General features: G+C 45.4%; 1 protein-coding gene across 16 annotated transcripts in view; it reads left to right on the top strand.

Moving 5' to 3' along the window:
* The window catches only part of ADGRL3 (adhesion G protein-coupled receptor L3), a 524,012-nt gene that overhangs the window by 206,402 nt on the left and 296,164 nt on the right, over positions 1 to 21,446 (top strand). For all 16 annotated transcript variants that reach the window (XM_083419414.1, XM_083419412.1, XM_083419411.1 and 13 more), the window contains exon 4: positions 5,681 to 5,894. In XM_083419414.1, the coding sequence (XP_083275540.1) occupies positions 5,681 to 5,894 (214 nt within the window). The remainder of the gene's footprint in view (positions 1 to 5,680; positions 5,895 to 21,446) is intronic.

Here is a 21,446-nt window from a genome sequence, read left to right as displayed (position 1 = left end):
GATTGATTATAATACACAGCAGCAATTGGTAGTCAGTGAAACCATGGAAGGGTGGAAGGGAAGTCAACGGTTAACGTATTGCTTATTATCAGCGTGTGAGTAACTGTATTGTTGGTAAATTATACATAAAATTTTAAAAAATGGAGCTGGGGACATGTACACCAGAAAATACTCTGGCCCAGCCCAAGTCGCACAAAGGCATTGTTCTCAAGGAGCTCAGAAAAGTCCACCATGATCCTAGTAAGACGGGTTCACAAAGTTATGTGTGCCAGTAAATCCTAGTTATCCACTCAGCCTTCCGCTATTCATGAGGCATCCCAGAAAGCCCACGGCACACAGTCCATAAGAAGAAGAGCAATCACACAGCATCGTGTAATTACACACCTTTTCCTGCTCAAATGGTCATGGAAGAAGGCTCCTCAAGTGTTCATGGTTACTATCTAGAGATCTGTAGGTGCAGGATCGCTGCCAGAACGGAGCAGTCAATGTATGTTAGGGATCGATGAGTCGATAACGACAACAACAGTGTCTCTTAACTCCTCCAAATACGCACATGCTGATAAACACCCGCTACCATTTCAAGCCCTCCTTGGATGGTAGTCACAAAACACAGATGGCCATTGGCTGCCCTGAAGAGCAATCCAGATTGCCAGAACAGCTGGCATATAACCAGAGCTCCTAGAATCCAGCCAAAACAACAGATATCAGTGTAATGGTTCATTTTGCCACGTCTCTGGCAACCCATAAGAGTTATCTGGGTGAGTGGACACAGTATTCCATTTGGAAGGGGGAGTGGAGGTGGTCACCAAAGAGCTCTGTTGGCAATTCAGCTAGACTGTTCATTGCTGCACTAATGTACAATAAGGCGTCCAAGGGCTCTCTAATGCCGCTCCAAAGCTTTATAGTGTGGCTTTAGATGTTGGCGGCTTGTCACAGAACCTGGTAGACTATGCCAACTGGATATAGTTGTGGAACTGAAGCAGAATCAGAATTAATTTGTGTGTGTCACCAGTGATTATGTATTAATTTATTCATTTAGACTCTCTTGACCCTAAATCTCTCAATATTGCCTAGCATTTCTCAGCCTTTCAATTTTAATTTAATCCGGGGAAAGTATCTCGCATGACACAACCTGGTATTATTATTTATTAATTGTTATAATTTAAACTGCATATTACAATGGCCGTAAAAGAAATCTATACTCACAACCCTTGCAGATGAAACACCTCTTTTAGATTATCATTGGAAAGCATCAGAGAAGGTCATTCTGTTTTCTTATTTGCTGGTTTCAATTAAAAACAACAACACATGTTTAGGTCCACACAACTCCCCTCCCCATTTTAACCTGTTATTATTGCCCTTGTAGTCAGATGTGGCAGATCTTTGAAATAAAAGGCCAGGGGACAGGACCAACATGCTTTCATCTTCATAAGTATATACTCAGACACTTTCAGCATGTTTTCATAAGCTTTGCCTCTGTCGTCTTACAGTGTAGGCGTCTACAGTGGAATGTGTAAAGAGCATCTAATAATTAATGTAACATGAATGGCTCTGTGAGGTCATGCACACAGGAACACATTAGTCTTTGGTCTAAAGAAAAAGTGTACATTATTCAGCGTGTTAACTACGGTTGGCAACTTTTGATTTTAAAAAAATTGTTGATCCTTTCGCAGAGCCAGAAATAGATCAGGACGTAGCAAGCCACAGACTCCAGCGGGAGCACAGCTAATAGCAAAAGCCTTTTTGTTGCTTCTGTGGTGTAATGGCTCTGGGATCCTACTCTCCATCTTCAAGGCACAAGGACTTCCATTTCGAGGAAGCATCGGTGTGGCAAAGTGCATGCCCCTCAGAGCCAGTCCTGGACATCACCACTGCTCCAGAAGCTCTGGCACAAGACTGTTTTGTCAGCGTCTCTCCAGCCTGATGTTCTATAAAACTGTTGCTGAAGCTTGAGCCTTGGCCCCTATGAGTCTCCATCTTGAACTCCCCACAAAGCCAATCCCTTGGCTCTGAGCCTTCTTCCCTTGGGGGTGCCCCAGCTGGAACCCCCCCCAACACTCTTCTGCATCTAGCCAGCCTGGGTGTGTGTTACTTTACTGTGGGAGTCTGCTGTAGACCTCCAAGCTAGACTGAAGACTTGGATGGAGCCTTGCCTAGGGCATTTTACCAAACATTCTGAAATGAGATACAGTAGTCATGGGAGATTTCAACTACCCTGACCTGTTGGCACTCAAACTCACCTAGGCGCAAGCCCATTCACAACCAGTTGCCCAGAATGAGGCAACTCACCCTCATCACACCTTAGGGCTGCCCCAGCAGGGTGGGCCCACTGTTAATGACTGCCTTCAGATAGATAGGTGCTCCGTCCCATGGAAACCAGCTCCAGCTGTGGCAAAGATCTTCTTCATAGGTGGAGCTAGCTTGCCAAACCAGGCCCTGCCAATAGGCTGCTGTTCTCCAGGCGTATCTCGCGGCCAGCAATAGTCCTGCTACTACTGCCTGAGCACATAACCAAAACACATGTAGCACATCAGCCCCTGGACTGGGACATTTCCAGCATCTATTTTCATGCAGTCTATATACACCTTATTTAGTATGCATTCTTCTTCTTCTCTTTGGTGATCACTTGTAGCCGAGTAAGATTGTCTTCCATAAACACTGTCTTAACAGTCCGTAAGTGACTGTGGAGGCCAATTCAATTCCACACATCCTTCCACAGTGGGGACATAGGGTTCTGGACAGGAGTTGATCATGGTGAGGGTTTGCCAAACATGCCTTCCTCTTAGCGCGTTTCTCCCTTGAGTCCTGAGTTTGAGCGTCTTCAAAGTCCATGACACCTTTGGTCAAGGCTGTTCTTCAACTGGAGCATTCGCAGGCTGCTGTTTCCCAATTGTCGGTATTTATACTACATTTTTAAAAATATTTGCCTTGAGATAGTCTTTCAACCTCTTTTGTTGACCGCCAGCATCACACTTTCCATTTTTAAGTTTGGAATAGAATAGTTGCTTTGGAAGATGATAAGCAGGCACAACATGACCAGTCCAACAAAGTTGCTGTTGAAGAATCATTGCTTTGACACTGGTGATCTTTGCTTCTTCCAGTACACTGGCATTAGTTTGCCTGTCTTCCCAAGTGATATGTAAAAAAATTTGGAGACACCATTGAGGGATCTTTTGAGGAGTTGGAGATGACATTTGCATTAAGTACCATCTGGATTGTAGCTTTCTTTTAAGTTTTTCTGAAAGGATGTTTTAAAGTTTTCCTTGCTCCTGTAGGTCTGGAACTTTTTTCCACTCAACTAAGCCTGCTGGTCCCTTAAGTAATCTCCCAGCTGTGTATCACATTGCCAGCCTAATATTACCCACTTACCCAGGGGGCACCTCCTTCATGTCACCAGTTTTCAGAATGACTGCCCACAAAACACTAGGAAAGTTCAAGTGATTTATATCTTAAACACTTCAGAATGGTCAAGTGTGGAGGATCATCTGTTCCATTTGGCAGGAATCATCCCCTCAAAGAGGTCAACCATGGCTGCAAATTGCATCCAATTCTGGCAGAGAGAAAAAATGGTTATAAGGGGGGGGGGGTCTTTTTCTTTTGAAAAATAAACTCCTCTGCACAAAATGTGTGCATTTTGGCAGGCTTAAGCCACCTTGGAGGAGTCCCTTTTGCCTTAAAAGAAAGCACCCGCTTCTGTGAAAATTAAAGTTATAGCCATTTTTAGATTCCCTGTTATAATCAGTGGGGAGCAAGCAAAACTTAACAGATTCTAACAGATCTGATTCAGACGCAAATAAAATGTTAAGTTGGAAAGGCTCAAAGTAGATGTAAAACAAGATCAGGTTTCTTCCCAATGCTACACAAAAGAGGTCAATCTGTGGTTGCCCCCAGCCCAATAAATAACACACAGAGGTTTGTATTATGAAGATAATGTGTTCTCCTCTCTACAATATCGGTTGCAAAGTTCTCTTTTCCTCTTGCTCAGCAGTAAGACTACACAAAATTGTTGCTATTGTGGCTAAAATCCAGGATCATTCTGCCACCTGCCACCAGTGTTTGTGAGAGATATTTTTCTCCCTCCATTTGCTTCCTGGTGTTTACCATAGTTTTGCACACCACTGTACACAGTTGCTTAAACAAACCATATTTCTTTTGTAAACTAGGCACTGACGTCCTAGTTTGGGGAAGATCTGTAGATCATGGTTGTGAGGCATCCTAATTCTGGGAAGTGAAGAGGGTTAGCAAATCAGTCCAGTGGGAATGGGGGAAACATTAATTCCCAAAGCTCCCAGTTTTCAGTCTACGATTGGCAGGAAACGAACATCACATCTGCACCAGACCCAAGTTTCTCTGTGTTGGGAATGGGACAGATAATGCAAAGGCACAAGGGATGCTTGATGTATTTGGACGTTTTACTTGTTTCTGGTGTGTTGAAGCAGGAAACTTTGTCCCAATTTTTATTAAGTAACACAAGTGAGTTGAGGTTTATGTTCTGCAAATAGATGCAAATATATCCTTCGGCAGGGTATCAGTTTGCTAATGGGGCCCTTTAAAAGTCCAAGCTGGAAATAAAGGTTAATAATAATAATATCTTTATTGTCATTGCCCCCTTCAGGGACAACGAAATTACTTTACAACGAAATTACAACGAAGTTACTGATTTCAAAATGACTCCACTTTATATAAAAGAAAAATAGATTTCATTTGTGTCACATTTCAAAAACTACAAATGCCATTGCAGGATATAATTGGACCCCATAATGATAACTTCTTGACTGGGCTATAGGGAAGCCCAGGTGAGCAAACAGAAGAGATCCACAGGTCAAGTGCAGGACTTGTAGAAGAATAGAAGATAAACACAAAAAAGGCTGAAGTGAAATACTGGACTCATAGGAAGTAATGGAAGGAGAGTGGTCCAATATACCTCATCCAGAAGAAAATTTCAAATAAGAAAAGGGTGTTGTAAGTTTGCACTAGAAAGGTTGTAACTGCTGTTTCTGGCCAAACCAGTTTGGGGCAGCGTTAACTTTCTAGAGACACCTGCAGTCATTTGCAATGTTTTGCTTTGCTTGTTTGTTTTTTTGGTCTTTCAGAGGAATGTGACAATTTATTATTACCACTACTGCTGGTGCTGCTATAACCAAAAGGGGTATAATCCAGTGCTCTTGGTGGCGCCAGAATGTCAAATGTTTTCCATATCCTGTTTTAAGGACTGACTTGGGATAGAACAGACCCCAGTTATCTTAGGTGTTTGGTAGCTTCACTTACCATTCATTTCAAGAGGGGAGAAATTGGATCCTTAATAACTTAGAAAGTTAAGTGCATTTCATTTTTAAAAATCTGAAAAGGGGGGCATTTCAAACCCCACAGGGCAGCTGACCTCACAGTTCTCGTGGCGTTTGGAGTGGATCTGGTTTGCAAAAAAAAAAAATAATAATTAAAAATTTGCATACATTTTAAACAGCTTTTGGGTTTCACGTCAACACTATTAGCACGGTGTGTGTTTAAAACCCACTGGGGAGGTGAGGTGGGGGGGAGAGATTTCCAGTTCTGCAAGCAGTTTAGAAAAATGACGCTGCACATTTAAAACTTTTCCCACAAAACTCTACATAAGTCCATGTTATGAAACAAAATCCCTGACTGTGCATACTAAACCTAGAGGTTTCTCTCCTCACTGCAGCTTTCAGCCGTGCCCCTGTTCCGATGGCAGTGGTCCGAAGGGAACTCTCCTGTGAAAGCTACCCAATTGAACTGCGCTGTCCAGGAACAGATGTTATCATGATTGAAAGTGCCAACTATGGCAGGACGGATGATAAAATCTGCGACTCTGATCCTGCTCAGATGGAGAATATCCGCTGTTATCTGCCAGATGCCTATAAGATTATGACTCAAAGGTAGGTGTTTGACATTCTTGCGCGGTGGATTTCGTCTTAATCTTGCTTGCTATTTATGAACTTCTGTGTTTGTATGAGGCTGTATAGGCTCTTGAAATGTCTGTCTTGGAGAGACTAAAATCACTCCGCGAAATGGCTGCTTCCAGAGGCCAAATATTTGTTTCACAGCAACCCTGCAGCCCAGACCATTACTTAGAATCCCTATTTGATATTAAACCTGGTTTCTTTTGAACAGATCAATTCCCCTTACTCTGCTTACCTCCTTGGTTTCCCTCTCCCTTCAGCACACACTCTTGCCCCTAAACTTTGAGGCTTTCCATGACAATAGCCTGATCATGAAATTGTGAATTGTTGTTGTTGTTTAGTCGTTTAGTCGTGTCCGTCTCTTCTTGACCTCATGGACCAGAGCACGCCAGGCACTCCTGTCTTCCACTGCCTCCCGCAGTTTGGTCAAACTCACGCTGGTAGCTTTGAGAACACTGTCCTACCATCTCGTCCTCTGTCGTCCCCTTCTCCTTGTGCCCTCCATCTTTCCCAACATCAGGTTCTTTTCCAGGGAGTCTTCTCTTCTCCTGAGGTGGCCAAAGTCTTGAAGCCTCAGCTTCAGGATCTGTCCTTCCAGTGAGCACTCAGGGCTGATTTCCTTAAGAATGGAGAGGTTGGATCTTCTTGCAGTCCATGGGACTCTCAAGAGTCTCCTCCAGCACCAGAATTCAAAAGCATCCATTCTTCGGCGATCAGCCTTCTTGATGGTCCAGCTCTCACTTCCATACATCATACTGGGAAAACCATACCTTTGACTATACAGACCTTTGTTGGCAAGGTGATGTCTCTGCTTTTTAAGATGCTCTCCAGGTTTGCCATCGCCTTTCTCCCAAGAAGCAGGCGTCTTTTAATTTTGTGGCTGCTGTCACCATCTGCAGTGATCATGGAGCCCAAGAAAGTAAAATCTCTCACTGCCTGCAGTAATTGTGAATTACTGCTCATAACCTCAGGTGTGTCTTGAATGCATTCATAGACTGACCTCCCACGAGAGGTGGTAGACACTCCTTCCTTGGAGGTTTTTAAGCAGAGGTTGGATGGCCACCCGTCATGGATGCCTTACCTGAGATTCCTGCATTGCAGGGAGTTGGAATGGATGATCCTTGGGGTCCCTTCCAACTCTTAAGATTCTATGATTCTTGACACCTGGTCCACCACACCTGTAGCCTTTCAGTGTTCTCCAAACTGGGACACACAAAATAACCCTTCATATTTCTTCAGCTTTTTTGTGTTCACTTTCTCTCAGACGTTGTTACAACAGTCCTCTTAAGATCAGGTGGATGCAGTGGTTCTCAACCTGTGGGTCCCCAAATGTTGTTGGACTACAACTCCCATCATCCCTGAGCTCTGACCTTGCTGGCTAGGGGTGATGGGAATTTGAACTACAACTGGGAACCCACAGGTTGAGAAAGGCTGGAGCCTTAAGGTCACCAAGTGTGCTGGTCCAGGGGGGAGGTTACCGTGGGGTGAGGTCCAGGACCTGAGTTGAGGGTCTGCAGACAGTCCTCTTCGGGTGAAGCGGGGTCCACAGCGAGAAGCTGGGCAAGGACAGGAACTCTGGGGGAACAGGACTGGATGCTGGCCGAAACAGCTCTTCAACGACGTTGCTCCCGCAACCTGGGACCGGGCTGACTGGCCTTTATCTTCTCTAAGGCCAGGGGCGGTCCCAGCCCCCAGGAGACCCGCCTCTCCTGGCCTTAAGGCGAGCACTCCTCCTGGGAGAAACCAGTTCCCTCCGCCTCTCTGCCCTGAGCCTCTGCAGTTCAGGAGAGGCTGGAGGGTTACTGGACCCAGGGGGAGACTCACCTGTAGGCACTGAGTCCTCAACCACCTCCGGAGCCAGAGTGGATTCACCTGGTGCCTGCTCCTGAGGATCCAGCACAGGTGCAGGCACTTCAGAATCAAGGCCCTGCCCCAGTTCAGCCGGCCCTGGAGGCGGGGGCTCCTGTGCAGGCTGGGATTCCTCCAGTTCAGCCTCTGAATCGGATTCCCAGGCCATCACACCAAGTGAGTTCACACCAGGGTCCAAATTCAAACTAAGAATATCCAGATTCATAACTTAGCTTTAGCACTGTGACAATTTCTCCCCACCAACAGAGGACCTACTATTTTCAACAACCACACCTGGCTCGTCTTTCTCTCTTCCCTTCTTCTTTCCTCTTTTTTTAAAAATAATAATTAAAAAATACCAGAACCAAAACCTATACCCATATCATTCTGCTGGTGCAACCCATCTCAGATCAGGACGTGAGCCTGATGTGTCGGACTCCTCCCGCCAGTTGAAGATCAATGCACTTACATCTTACTAAATATTCCTTAGATACGTATCCTCAGTGTTAGAAATCCCTCAGGCACCATGCAGATTTTGCAACTGGTGAGGGTCAAACTGCAACCTCATGGAGATCTCTGGATGCCAGGTGGACAACTGACATCTCCATCTGGCTGGCCCCTCCAGCTTTCTTATCAGGTAAGCAGAAGAGCTTATTTATCTCCCAGCTTTTTCTCCAAGAAGTACATGGCTCTCCCCGCTTCTTAGTTAATCCCCACAACTGTGAGATGGGGTAAGAGGCTATGACTGGCCCAAGGTCACCCAGTGAGCTTCATGACTGAGTGGGGATTTGAACTCTGCCCTCCCAGGTCCTAGCCTGACACTCTGACCACTAGACCACACTGCCTTCTTAGAGAACTTCTGCTGTGGGGCAAGTATATAAATTAAGGAGTAAAAAATATGGGGAAAGCAATATGAAGGGTCTGAAACATTTTCCTTGAAACTTGAAATTTGTTTTATTCTTGATTGTTTTATTTGATGTTTCAATGGCTTGTAAACTGCTGTGATTTTTTGTTGTGGTTGTTTAGTCGTGTCCGACTCTTCGTGACCCCATGGACCAGAGCACGCCACACACACACACACACACACACACACATATATATATCAGTATAGAAATGAAATTAATAATAATAATTAATACATTTCATTGGGAAAAATGGTGCCCTCATTGTGACATCTGCAACCTAGGTTTAAGGTGCCATTTGGTGATTAGCTTATATATCTGTTTCTAACACTGGATATCCTTTATGCAATTCTGAAATGCCTAGCTCCTCCCAACTGGAACAAACTTAATTGTATGTAAAATATAAACTCAGCACATACACACACACACAAGCAAACACACACACGGTGCAGGGTAGAATGCAAACATGAAAATGTGATTCTTGAATACAGCTGATTATTCAAAAGTGACATTGATACGATTCATCTGTTAAATGTTTGCTGAATCTTGACTAATTTTTGTTTGCAAAGGAAGTAGAACTTTAAAAGACTGTCATTGTTTTATTTCTAAATTTCTGGTTGTTTACATTTGTGGTAAAAACCAAAACAAGATGCACTTTTCATCGGTTTATTTGTAATCCCCATTAATTTCAGTGGTGGGACCATTTAAATACTAGGCTAACCTTCATCCCAGAATAATCATTTTATAGCTGAGCCTCTGCGAGATTTATTATAATGGGAAATGATGGCATGCTGTAACCAGAGAGTCTTTGGCCTTGTGGTTTACATCTGTAATTTTTGTGCTGTATACAAAGTTGCTTTCTGTGGACTTTTCAGCTGTGGGATTATTTATCTGTCATTTGTTAATCACTTAGCTGGAGTGCAGGATTTGGGCATTTCAGGAAAAAAAATGTCTTTGGCTTATCTGGGAACATCAAGTTCTTTGGAAAACAAATGATAATAAAAACAAGCCTGGGTTGAAGGAGGGGATTTTTGCAAGCGCACATGGACCTGTGCAGCCTCGCACCTGTGATGTGTTTAGATTTTTCTAATGCCTGAGCAGAGCTTCTGTGTGACCATGGTTAAGTCAACAAAGGGTGCCTTGAAAACCCAGTATATATAGGGAACCATGGACTTTGGGATTGGGTACCTATAGCGCTGTAGTCTAAACAACTAAGTCTCTTGGGTTTGCCAGTCAGAAGGTCGGCGGTTCGAATCCCCGTGATGGGGTGAGCGTTGCTCTTTCCCAGCTCCTGCCAACCTAGCAGTTCGAAAACACACCAGTGCAAGTAGATAAATAGGTACCGCTGCGGCGGGAAGGTAAACGGCATGTCCATGCATCCTGGTTTCCGTCACGGTGTCCTATTGCACCAGAAGCGGTTTAGTCATGTTGGCTACATGACCCAGAAAGCTGTCTGTGGACAAATGCCGGCAACTCCCAGACTGCAACTCCCAGCAGCGCTCAGGCACCCATGCTGCTTGGGCGCTGATGTGCGTTGCAGTTCAAAACATCTGGAGGGCCCCAGCTTGGCAAAGGCCACATTAATTTATACAAATGGTGTCTCCGTGTGACAATTGCCCCAGTATGTTTTCTTGCATGGAGCAAGCATCAATGATAACTGGCCCTGAAATGATATGCATATTTTGTCAATGGGTGCCTAACAGTGCGTGGGGCATGGAAATCGCCATCTGATTCATCTGCAGGCACCAGTCGATGAGCACATGTGCATGAACAACCTTTGAACGACCATAGTTCTTCCTGGCGTATGCGTGGCTTTGGGTTCAGGCTTTCAGGATTGGGCCTCACTATTGGTTGATGAGAAAATAGAGTGTGTGAAACAATACAGTAATAAGCTTCATTTTATTGTAGTATCATGTGTTAACACCTTGCAAGAGGTTACATTTAATGTTGGCATCGCTCCAAAGCACTGATTGAGTTTTATCGAGTCTGATTTCTTGGCGTGGAATCAGTGGTGACCAAAGCCATAATAAATTGATATTAGACTGAAAACCAAATCCGTGCCTCAATGGAGAAGCTTTACCTGGTGGTGAAACCCCAGAACAGGGAGCTCCTCAGTCTTGGTTCTGCCACTCAGAAAGCCCTTTCACTTGTCCTCACGAATGTCTGCTTAATGGGAAACGCAGAAGGGCCTCTGCCCTAGTTGACTCTAGGGGGTGGGCAGAATGGTATAGGGGAAAGCAGCTCTTAAAAGCATTCTAGCCCCGAACTTCTTCGAATGTTTGGAAGCAAATCATTGGCCTTGATTTGTGGAGCAGTCACAAGCTCCCTCCAAGTTTTGATGGCAATTTGTACCCAGTGAAGTTTCCAGATGCTGTTATTGAGTGGCCTGTCAGGCTTGAGACTGAACTTCATGCTAGGATGGATAAAAGGAGACTCAAAGGAGATATGATTGCCATCCTCCAATATTGAAAGAGCTTTCACATGGAGGATGGAGCAAGCTTGTTTTCTCCTGCTTTGGAGGGTACCAATGGCTTCAAGTTACAAGAAAGGAGATTGTGACTAAACATCAAGAAGACCTTTCTGACGGTAAGAGCTATTGGACAGTGGAACAGGCTCCCTCAGGAGATGGTGGGCTCTCCTTCCTAGGAGATTTTAAAGCAGAGGTTGGGTGGCCATCTGTCATGGGTGCTTTAGTTGAGAGACCTGAAGGAGCGTCTCCACCCCCATCGTTCAGTCTTTTTCAGTTATACAAACAACATAATTAAAAACACCCTATTATGCCTAGGTTCTGTTGTCTTAAGTCCCTTGCTCAAGTCTCCTGGTGCCTTTCACAGTCTCGCTTTATACTACCACACATTTGAAGGACCCAAATCACGTGCAACCCTGGCCACATCTTCTCTTTTCAGGGATGAATTCATCCAAAGTTATCCAACAGATCTTACCAAGTTTCTCCTTAGTTATGACCCACTTATAGTTTCACTAAACGCCTTTGGCAGTGTTGGACAGTTTTACAAATATTCCTTATAATCCGTTAGTGGGGAGTGCATAGTTGAAGATGTTTATCATTATTTGCTTCTCTGTTTACAAGGAGGTCAGATGGAAATATTTGGAGCAACTCCTCAGGCATCTATTAATGGCCAAATTGGCAAAAATTGAATTCTTGTTAGCTAATACTGAAAGTAACCTTGCTTTTTCAGTGGTATTTGTATGATGAAATTTCAAATCAGTAATGATGTTGGATTGTTTTAGTGATTATTTTTTTAAAAATGTCTGTGTTGTGCACGTGCACATATGTGTGTGTGTGTGTGTGTGTGTGTGTATTGCCACCATTTTTTTGTAATGTGATTTAAGGGAATCAAAGGACTGAATGATTGTCGCAGTTTGATTACACATAAACTTGATTGCACTTACTTTTATTAAAATATTTCTAGCACATATTTTGAGACAGTGCCCATCCAAGGTGGCTTCCAGCAATAAAAATTACAAAAATGGGAAATAAAATAATATAAAATCTAAAACCATCGAATTCACAAACACACACAAGTAAACTAATACAAGTCTAATACAAGTAAACACAAGTAAAAACCAGTAAGACATAGACAGCAGTGACTACAGTGGTACCTTGGGTTACAGACTCTTCAGGTTACAGACGCTTCAGGTTACAGACTCTGCTAACCCAGAAATAGCACCTCGGGTTAAGAACTTTCCTTCGGGATGAGAACAGAAATTGCGCGGCAGTGGCGCGGCAGCAGTGGGAGGCCCCATTAGCGAAAGTGGTGCTTCAGGTTAAGAACAGTTTCAGGTTAAGAACGGACCTCCAGAATGAATACATAACCAGAGGTACCACTGTACTGTCCAGCTAATAAAAATATCAATCAAAAAAGTCCCCAAATGCCAGCTGGAAGAGGAGTGTCTTAAAGGCCCCCCAGAATCCCTGAAGTGTGGGAGCCTGCCACAAATTCACTGGCACAGAGTTTGAGAGCCATGGGGTCACTATAAGCAAAGCTTTCTCCTCATAGTTGGAGACTCTGAACTGTCTTTAAAAGCAACCCCCATGCAGCGTCCAATGCAGTAGTCAATGGATGTGGCCAGGATATAGGCTATATGTATAGCTTAGACCTCTCCAGGTAGGGAGGCATGCCATCCAACGGGGCTGTCCTGAGATGTTTCTCCACTTCAGGCAAAACTGAAAATACCACCAGCTTTGTCGCAACGGCTGCTTCCTCCATTGCCGTTCTCCCTGTGCCGCCACCACTGCCACCGCCTCTTCTGGGTCAGGCAACCTCCTTGGTATGTGGATCCAGAGGCAGTGTGATGGCCTGGGATTCAGACTCAGAGGCTGAACCTGAGGAATCCCAGCCTGCTCAGGAGTCCCCACCTCCAGAACCAGCTGGGGCCTGAGCATGAAGGGTCCTCACCTGTGCTGGATCCTCAGGTGCAGGCACCAGCTGAGTCTGCTCTGGCTCCTGAGGTGATGGAGGATCCATTGCCTGCAGGTGCTCCACTCTCAGCCCCATCAGGGGAAGAGGAGGTTGCCTCTAGGTCTGGTAACCCTCCAGCCTCTCCTGAGCTGCAGGCTCAGGGCAGAGAGGCGGAGGGAACTAAGTTCCCACAGGAGGAGTGCTCGCCTCCAGGCCAGGAGAAGTGAGTCACCTGTGGACCAGGGCCGCCCTATGCCTCAGGGCAGATAAAAGCCAGCCAGCCCCAGTCCCAAGTTGCGGGAGCAACGTTGTTGGTAGCCTGTTCCTGCCAGCACCCTGTCCTGCTCTTCTGCCAGAGGTCCTGACCCCACCGGACTCCCTGCCTTGGACCCAGCTACAGCTTTGACGGACCCAGCTACAGCTTTGATGGACAGCCTCTATACCGCACCCTCAACCTCGGACTGGACTTGGATCTTGACTCTTGGTTAGCCCCCAGGACCAGCACAGGCAGGCAAGCAGCTGGGCATGCATGGGGGGGGTGGGGAGGAGGCAGGCAGCAGCAAAGGGAGGGGGCGGCTGGGCATGGAGGAGGTGGCTGTGGTGGTGTGTGCCCAAAGGAAGCCTTCCGCCTGAGGCAATTGTTTCACATCACTTCATAGGTAGGCCGGCCCTGCCAGCCCAAGCTGATCAAGTGTACTCCTGACTACCAATGCCACGAGGGCTTCCCTAGTGCTGAGCCCAGGAGAATTCTGAAACTGAATATTTGGTCTTTCAACCGGGGGGGCGGTGCCACCCCATATTGACCCACTGGTAAATCTCCTTCCAGAGCCAAGAATTTGCCACCTTGCAGCACCTCTACCTTGATTTAAGCTCTGTTTATTTGCCCACATCTATTCTAGAACTTAGGGACGCGGGTGACTTGCTGATCAGAAGGCCGGCGGTTCAAATCCCTGTGACGGGGTGAGCTCCCGTTGCTCGGTCCCTGCTCCTGTCAACCTAGCAGTTCAAAAGCACGTCAAAGTGCAAGTAGATAAATAGGTACCACTCCGGTGGAAAGGTAAACGGCGTTTCCGTGTGCTGCTCTGGTTCGTCAGAAGCGGCTTAGTCATGTTGGCCACGTGACCCGGAAGCTGTACGCCGGCTCCCTCGGCCAATAAAGCGAGATGAGCGCTGCAACCCCAGAGTCGGCCACGACTGGACCTAATGGTCAGGGGTCCCTTTACCTTTACCTTTTATTCCAGAAATTACTCCAGGTATTGTCTTAGCAATGGATCCAAACTACAAGAAAGAAGATTCCACCTAAACATTAGGAAGAACTTCCTGACAGTAAGAGCTGTTTGACAGTGGAATTTGCTGCCAAGGAGTGTGGTGGAGTCTCCTTCTTTGGAGGTCTTTAAGCAGAGGCTTGACAACCATATGTCAGGAGTGCTCTGATGGTGTTTCCTGCTTGGCAGGGGGTTGGACTCGATGACCCTTGTGGTCTCTTCCAACTCTATGATTCTAGGATTTCAGCTGCCTCCCTGGGACCAAAGAGAGGTAGAATTGTGATGACGGTGCAACTCAGACCTTGGGGTACCGTGTCCCCCCCCCCCCAGCAGTTTCACGATGTTGAAACGCCTTGTTTGCAAGAAAGGCCCCACCACTAATCTGGAGCTTTTCTGAAGCTTTTCTTTTCCCCCCTCCCCTCCCTCTCCATTACTCAGAGGTGATTCTGCGAACCCCACACATCCCCCCTGCAGCTGGCTTCTGTTTTGCAATATCTGATGAAGCAGTTTCTCAGATGAAGGAGCAAAATCCCAAACCCCTGACCCCCATCATTGTGTGAGCTCACGGCACCTTCCCTCTGTGCGGGAGAAGCGCCAGAGCTGCTCCTGTCATTGTTTCTGCGGAGCGTCTGAGGCTTGTTGAACACAGTGACGGTTAATTAATACCTGTGGAGGAACACTTCAGATGAGAAAGAGTTGTCAGTGACACTTTGTTCTGCCGCCTGAGAGAGGTGTGTTGCATTTCTTTAATCAGCCTGCCATGGGTGGGTGCAAGAGCCCAGAGCAAGTGCTTCTTTTGAGTGCCGGGTAAAGGCCAAAATGTGCCGAAAACCAGAGCTGGGGACTCTTCAGAAAAGTAGCCTGGCAAAGGTGGGGCGAGGGGTGGAATACTTTCTTGGCGCTAACCGAGAGTAGTTAAGTGAGAGCCATTTACCGTCCAGGTCAGCATTGCAATTAGCCCCTTTGTCCGGACAGAATAATAATTTCTCAGAGGTGTATAACTGGCCAGACCAGCAGCGCCGTGATTCTGCAAATGAGTATGTCATGGGATGTGTTGGTAAATGGCTTCCTGCTGGTGAGCATTTTTATCTTACCTGGGAATGTGCCTACAATTTTAAGTCTTCTTTACGTGGATAATTGGGATGTATTAATTTAATACTTTTTAACCTCACACTAAATTGTTCACGGCACCATGCAGCAACCGTATCCCAGTCTTTCCCTCCCCGACTCACACAAGCTCTGTGAGAGAGTGCCAAGAGATAATCCCATAGCAATAGTTGGGCAATACTTTTATTAGGGCCAACTAGAAGTAAGCTTTCAGGCTCATCAAGCTGGATGTTCTGCAAATAAAATAAAATAAAATTTGGCGGTGAGGGGATTCTAAAGATGGAAAAGCCAAAACCTGCAAATTATCTTAAAATGGATCGGGAGACTTAATAGTTTAGGCTGTGCTTGGTGCAAATAAATCTTGGGTGGTCTGTTTTGGAAAGCACCGAATGTAGCCGTGCAAGAAAGTGATCGTAGAACTGTAGGAATATTACAGTCTACCACCTAATTATGGGACTTTGCCTATAGGGGAATGAACATGCATTCCAACCACTGGATTAAGCTACCTAATTTGCCTTCAATTGACTTTTGCACCACCTGAAATTAATCTGTAGCATTAACAGAAAAAAGACCGTGCTTTTCTTTATTTCTTTATTTCTGGTCACAGGGGAACCCAGTGTTCATTTAGAGGCAGAGCCAAATAGCTGCTCATGTTTATATTTTCAAAGGAAGACTAACCACCTTTCAGCAAGCAAACTCGAATCCAAGTAAACTGCACAACACATTCTACAGTGGTATCTTGGGTTACATACGCTTCAGGTTACACACTCTGCTAACCCAGAAATAGTGCTTCAGGTTAAGAACTTTGCTTCAGAATAAGAACAGAAATCGTGCTCCAGCGGCACGGCAGCAGCAGGAGGCCCAATAGCTAAAGTGGTGCTTCCGGTTAAGAAGTTTCAGGTTAAGTACGGACCTCCGGAACGGTTGTTTTAATTTTGGTTATATATTTTGTGGTTTTATAATTTGATTTTGTTCTGTGAACCGCCCTGAGGCCTCCGGGTATAGGGCGGTATATTAATATTAATAATAATAATAATAAAATAATTAGGTCCATGCACATTCTTTCAAATGTATGACGCGGGATAAAGTAACAAACTGTTTGTGTCATGAACGCCCCACTTTATCTCAGTGATTCTCGCTGTACGGCTGTCATTCCTCACCCCCCACTTCCACCCCACACAGTTTGTGCTGGTATGATGAAAAACCCCAGTCCCCCGTGGTGGGAGGCCTCGTGCAAATTGCTTGCTGCATGCAGCTGCCTCCGCAATCTTGTATTCCACGCTCGGATTTAAGAGCAATATCTCGTGAGCATTTTGTAATCATCCTGCTTTCAGCTGCGGCGCAGTGTGATGATCAAGAGAGCAGCAGATGGTTTTAGAATTGTAAATCCATTCTCCTGGCAAATTGGAAAGGACGCACAAGAGATAGGTGTGCCTTGCCAGTAATATTGTATATTTCTTGGGGCTGAGCCAAAATATGCAGGATACAAAGAGAGCCCTCTTTTGCTGTTTCTATTTTTTGAGGGGGGGGGAGAGAACGCTGTGAAAAGTGCTCATTCCGTGATCCCTCAGTGCCCACATGTAACCAGTACATTAAGCTTCACCTTCACTCTAAGGGGACTTAATTTTCTTTGCATGACATCAGCAATTAGACAGGTCTGTTTGGCTGCCCGGTGTCATTGTACCATAATGTCCAGTATCTGCTCCCTGATTTAATGGGATCTGTTGAAGAGGAACGGAATAGGGAGAAAACCTGAGGCGGAAGCAAAGTGGGCGTCAGTGGGGATGATAGGGGCTTAGATCAGGGGACTACAACATGAAAACAGAACCAAAAGAATAAGCAGTTTAGCTTTCATATTACCATATTTGTGAGAAATGGATATAGATGAAGTTTCGCCTTAGTCAAGGTTGTCTGCAATGGACTTAACTTTACTTTCATCTGAATTTTCGGTTTTACTGAATTTTGCCCAAGACTTCCATCAGACTACAGTTTAGCATGTAGCTGGAAATCTTTAAAAAGTGGGTTGAGTGGTGTTGTGCCTAACAGCAGTGGGCAATGCATTTGACCCTTTCATTCTGGACAAAAGGTAAGAAGGCTAAGGCTCAGAAAAGGGAGACCATCACAGGTGAGATGCTGTAAGTGGCCTTCAAGACTCAGAATAGGTGGGAATCCAGTTGAGGTTTTAGGAGGAGGATTTTGTATTCAGTGATTTAGTGGTGGCACCATGTGTGGAAGAAATGTGTGCAGATCGATGAAGCTGGGAGATTAAATTTTAATGGAACTACTTCTCCGTTATATTCAGGATAGTATGTGCAAGTGTCATTTTGTAGAGAACTAGGTGTCGGCGGTTCGAATCCCCGTGACGGGGTGATCTCCCGTTGCTCGGTCCCTGCTCCTTCCAACCTAGCAGTTCGAAAGCACGTCAAAGTGCAAGTAGATAAATAGGTGCCACACCGGCGGGAAGGTAAACGCCGTTTCCATGTGTTGCTCTGGTTCGCCAGAAGCGGCTTAGTCATGCTGGCCACGTGACCAGAAGCTGTGCGCCGGCTCCCTCGGCCAATAAAGCGAGATGAGCGCCGCAACCCCAGAGTCGGCCATGACTGGACCTAATGGTCAGGGGTCCCTTTACCTTTACCTAGGTGAACGGAGTAGCTGCCTACAGGGGCAAAATTAAAAGACTCCAGTTCCTCCCCATTTGCTTTGTTGTGCTGGGTGGGAGAGTTGCATATTGCTGAGCTGCTTCCAGTCTGCCTCTGTTAGGGTTTTTGGGAGGCAGGCTCACTTCGTCTTTCTCAGTACCCTGTACAAAGTGAGGACCAAGGACAGGCAGTTTGCACTGACCTTTGTTGTTGTTGTTTAATCGTGTCCGACTCTTTGTGACCCCCTGGACCAGAGCACGCCAGGCACTCCTGTCTTCCACGGCCTCCCACAGTTTGGTCAGAATCATTTTTGTAGCTTCGAGAACACTGTCCAACCATCTCGTACTCTGTCACCCCTTCTCCTTGCGCCCTCCATCTTTCCCAACATCAGGGTCTTTTCCAAGGAGTCTTCTCTTCTCATGAGGTGGCCAAAGTATTGGAGCCTCACCTTCAGGATCTGTCCTTCCAGTGAGCACTCAGGGCTGATTTCCTTCAGAATGGAGAGGTTTGTTCTTCTTGCAGCCCATGGGACTCTCAAGAGTCTCCTCCTGCACCATAATTCAAAAGCATCAATTCTTCTTCTTGATGGTACAGCTCTCACTTCCATACATCACTACTGGGAAAACCATGGCTTTAACTATACAGACTTTACCCTTATTCTAAGAGGGGAGAGATGGGACAGGGCCTGAGATTGAAGCTTGTAGGGGAGTTTCCTCTTCTTCTCCTCACTTTACCCCTTCCCATCGTCCAACCATTCCCATGTTCTAGGGGGCAGCCTGTCCCGTTTTGCCTCAGGTGGCAAAACAGGCAGGTGCTGCCACCCCCGCTGAAGCCTCACTTACCAGTGTTGCACAATGGCAGGATTCTGGCGAGATCTTGTGAGAGTTCCATGAGATCTCACCAAAAGCTGCCGCCGCACCCTCCCGCCATGTTGGTTGGAGTGCCTGAACTGGCACTCCTCCATGGGATCCCACTAGAGCGGCAGGCAGGATGCTTGACTGTGGCCCGCTGATTTACAAAAGCACCCCTAAACATATCTATAGATTTATTTATCATATAGATTTCACACAGTTCCTTCTTATTTTTTATCAGCACTGATTAATTTTTAAGGTTTTAATTTATTTCTCATTTTTAAAAGTTCACTAAAAATAATTGATTGGTTCCCCCCCCCCAAAGAAACACAACAAGGAGCAATGAACTAAAAACCAGTTCGTGAAGCCGAGCGCAGCTGCCAAACTTGAATGAATACATAATCTTACACAAAATGTCTGCCGATCCAAACTGTTTTTCGCGCAGGCAAGAACTCTCATGCTTGCACAAATTAATTCAAGTTTTAATCATATTAAGTTATTTCAGTTCCACTTTTCCATGTGTGTGTTTGAATAGCATCTCCATTAATTTAATTTCCTTCGTGTCAGCACGGGGACTCCTGATTATATAAGCTGTTTGGCCCACAGTTAACTCTTAATCCGGTCCTGGGGGGCTTCCTCAGGTTGGGCAAGTACTGTGAGATTCTCAAATGTGTGGCATGTTGATAACATGCAGTGGGGAAATGGACCTTTTCAGGATCTCATTTGAATTCTGAGCATGCGGGAAGTATTTGCTGTTTCCCAAAGGAAGAAGCTGCTCAATTCAGTTTCAAGAAAATATATTCCCGCCCCCCCTGTATATAATTTTCTTCACTCAGCAAAAGGCAGATGGGTTGGGGGAGGGGAAAACTTTGGGCTCATCTCTTAATTTTCATAGTCACCGATTTCAGGACAGGTAGAAAGAGAGAGAGAAACTATTCAAAGCACAACTGAAATTTGCGTAACAGCTTTATTACAATAAATAATTAGAAGTCAAATTAAATTCTTGCACTTATATGGGGAACATTTTCAAAGACCATTACAGATTAGAGTTTCTGGACATGAAAGCTTATTTGAAAGAATACAGGGATATTGTCGTCAGAAACACGACATTCGTCTTCAGTTGTAATTGTTAGCAAGAAGACAGATTAGAATTGAATTAAAATCAATTAATTATTTTTTTTATATTGCAATGGTGTCACTGCTGCCAGCAGTAACCAGAAGTCTTTATATCAACCGCACTCGCCAGTGAAGTGCTGGAGGGTGTTACCGGAAAAATCCGAGGGCTCCCTTGGACAAAAAGTAAAGACACCAACCAGAGTAAATTGGAGCAAATCAGCAGCCTGTAGGCTTGGCCTTTATTGAACTGTTGCAACAGGGTGTTCCCCTCACTCGCAGGAGAGAGGAAAGACACAGAAAATGGTGTGCAAGACCTTATAAAAACTTTTGAAATTCCCACCCTGTAGATCAAGCCCACCCCCAGAAACATCATGCATACATTACAGAAAGGAGGGGTTGAGGGAGGAGTTGTGGTGGAAACCTGAGTGTCCTGTCACCTGGCTGGTTCCCTTCTCCCCCTCCCCATGAGTCATTTTCAGAAGACAAAAGGTAGTCGCAGTTTCCTGCCCCCTGAGGGAAGATCTGATCATTGTCCTTTGTTCCAGTCTGTGCTGAATCCACTCCCATATGCAAGTTCTTTGTGATCTTGATGGTCTTCTGTCTAGGGCAATCAGGGTTGGCATAGCAACTGGGCAGGGCTCCTGTGGATGTGCTGGTATGCTGAAGGGATTATGGGTGCCCTGTATCAAACCTTCCCCATTTTGTAGTCCTTCCTTCATGGAGTAAAATAAAAGTGGAACAGTGCAAATCCGATGTATGGTTGATTTTCTATGAATTTATAACAGAAGTGTAGCATATGTAGTGTGTGAGTGTGAGTGTGTGTGAAGTTTGTACAAACGGAATGGGGGGGGGGGTTTTCCTGCTACAAGGGGAAAGAGCCGGAAGAGATGGGTTCAAAACCATTCTAGGCAATGAAATGTTTTAGGTGGTCTTGGGCAAGTTAACATTGCTCAGCCTAACTGATATCCGAGGCAGGTGTGCCAACAGGATTTTCTGGGCCCAGGACACTGTGCGTGGATTGGGTCCCCTGCTGCGCTTGTAAAAGGAGGTAGGGTCTCAGATAATTATTGCAGGGTCCGAGTCAGTTCATATGAGGAGAGGCGGTCTGTGGGGTCCTGTGCCGTTTAAGGTTTTATTTTTATTTTTTCCAAAAAAAAATAGTGATTTCCCATTATTTATAAATAAATAAACATAAATCCTAACTCCAATTATTCCACTCTTAATAACATTGTTAAGTGACTTCCTCCAATCCCCCTGGCTGAGTTTCAATGTATATCATTGTAACAGTTTTGCAAAACAAATTTCTCATAAAATTTACTCCATCAATTAACATCTTTCTTTTTTCGTTTACGGTTTTATAGGACAAAACCGGCTCTTTG

This window comes from Podarcis tiliguerta, assembly GCF_965153285.1.
Source record: "Podarcis tiliguerta genome assembly, chromosome: 17".
Classification (NCBI taxonomy): Eukaryota; Metazoa; Chordata; class Lepidosauria; order Squamata; family Lacertidae; genus Podarcis; species Podarcis tiliguerta.
The sequence above is the reverse complement of the archived record's forward strand: the minus strand, read 5'-3'. Positions and strand labels throughout refer to the sequence as shown.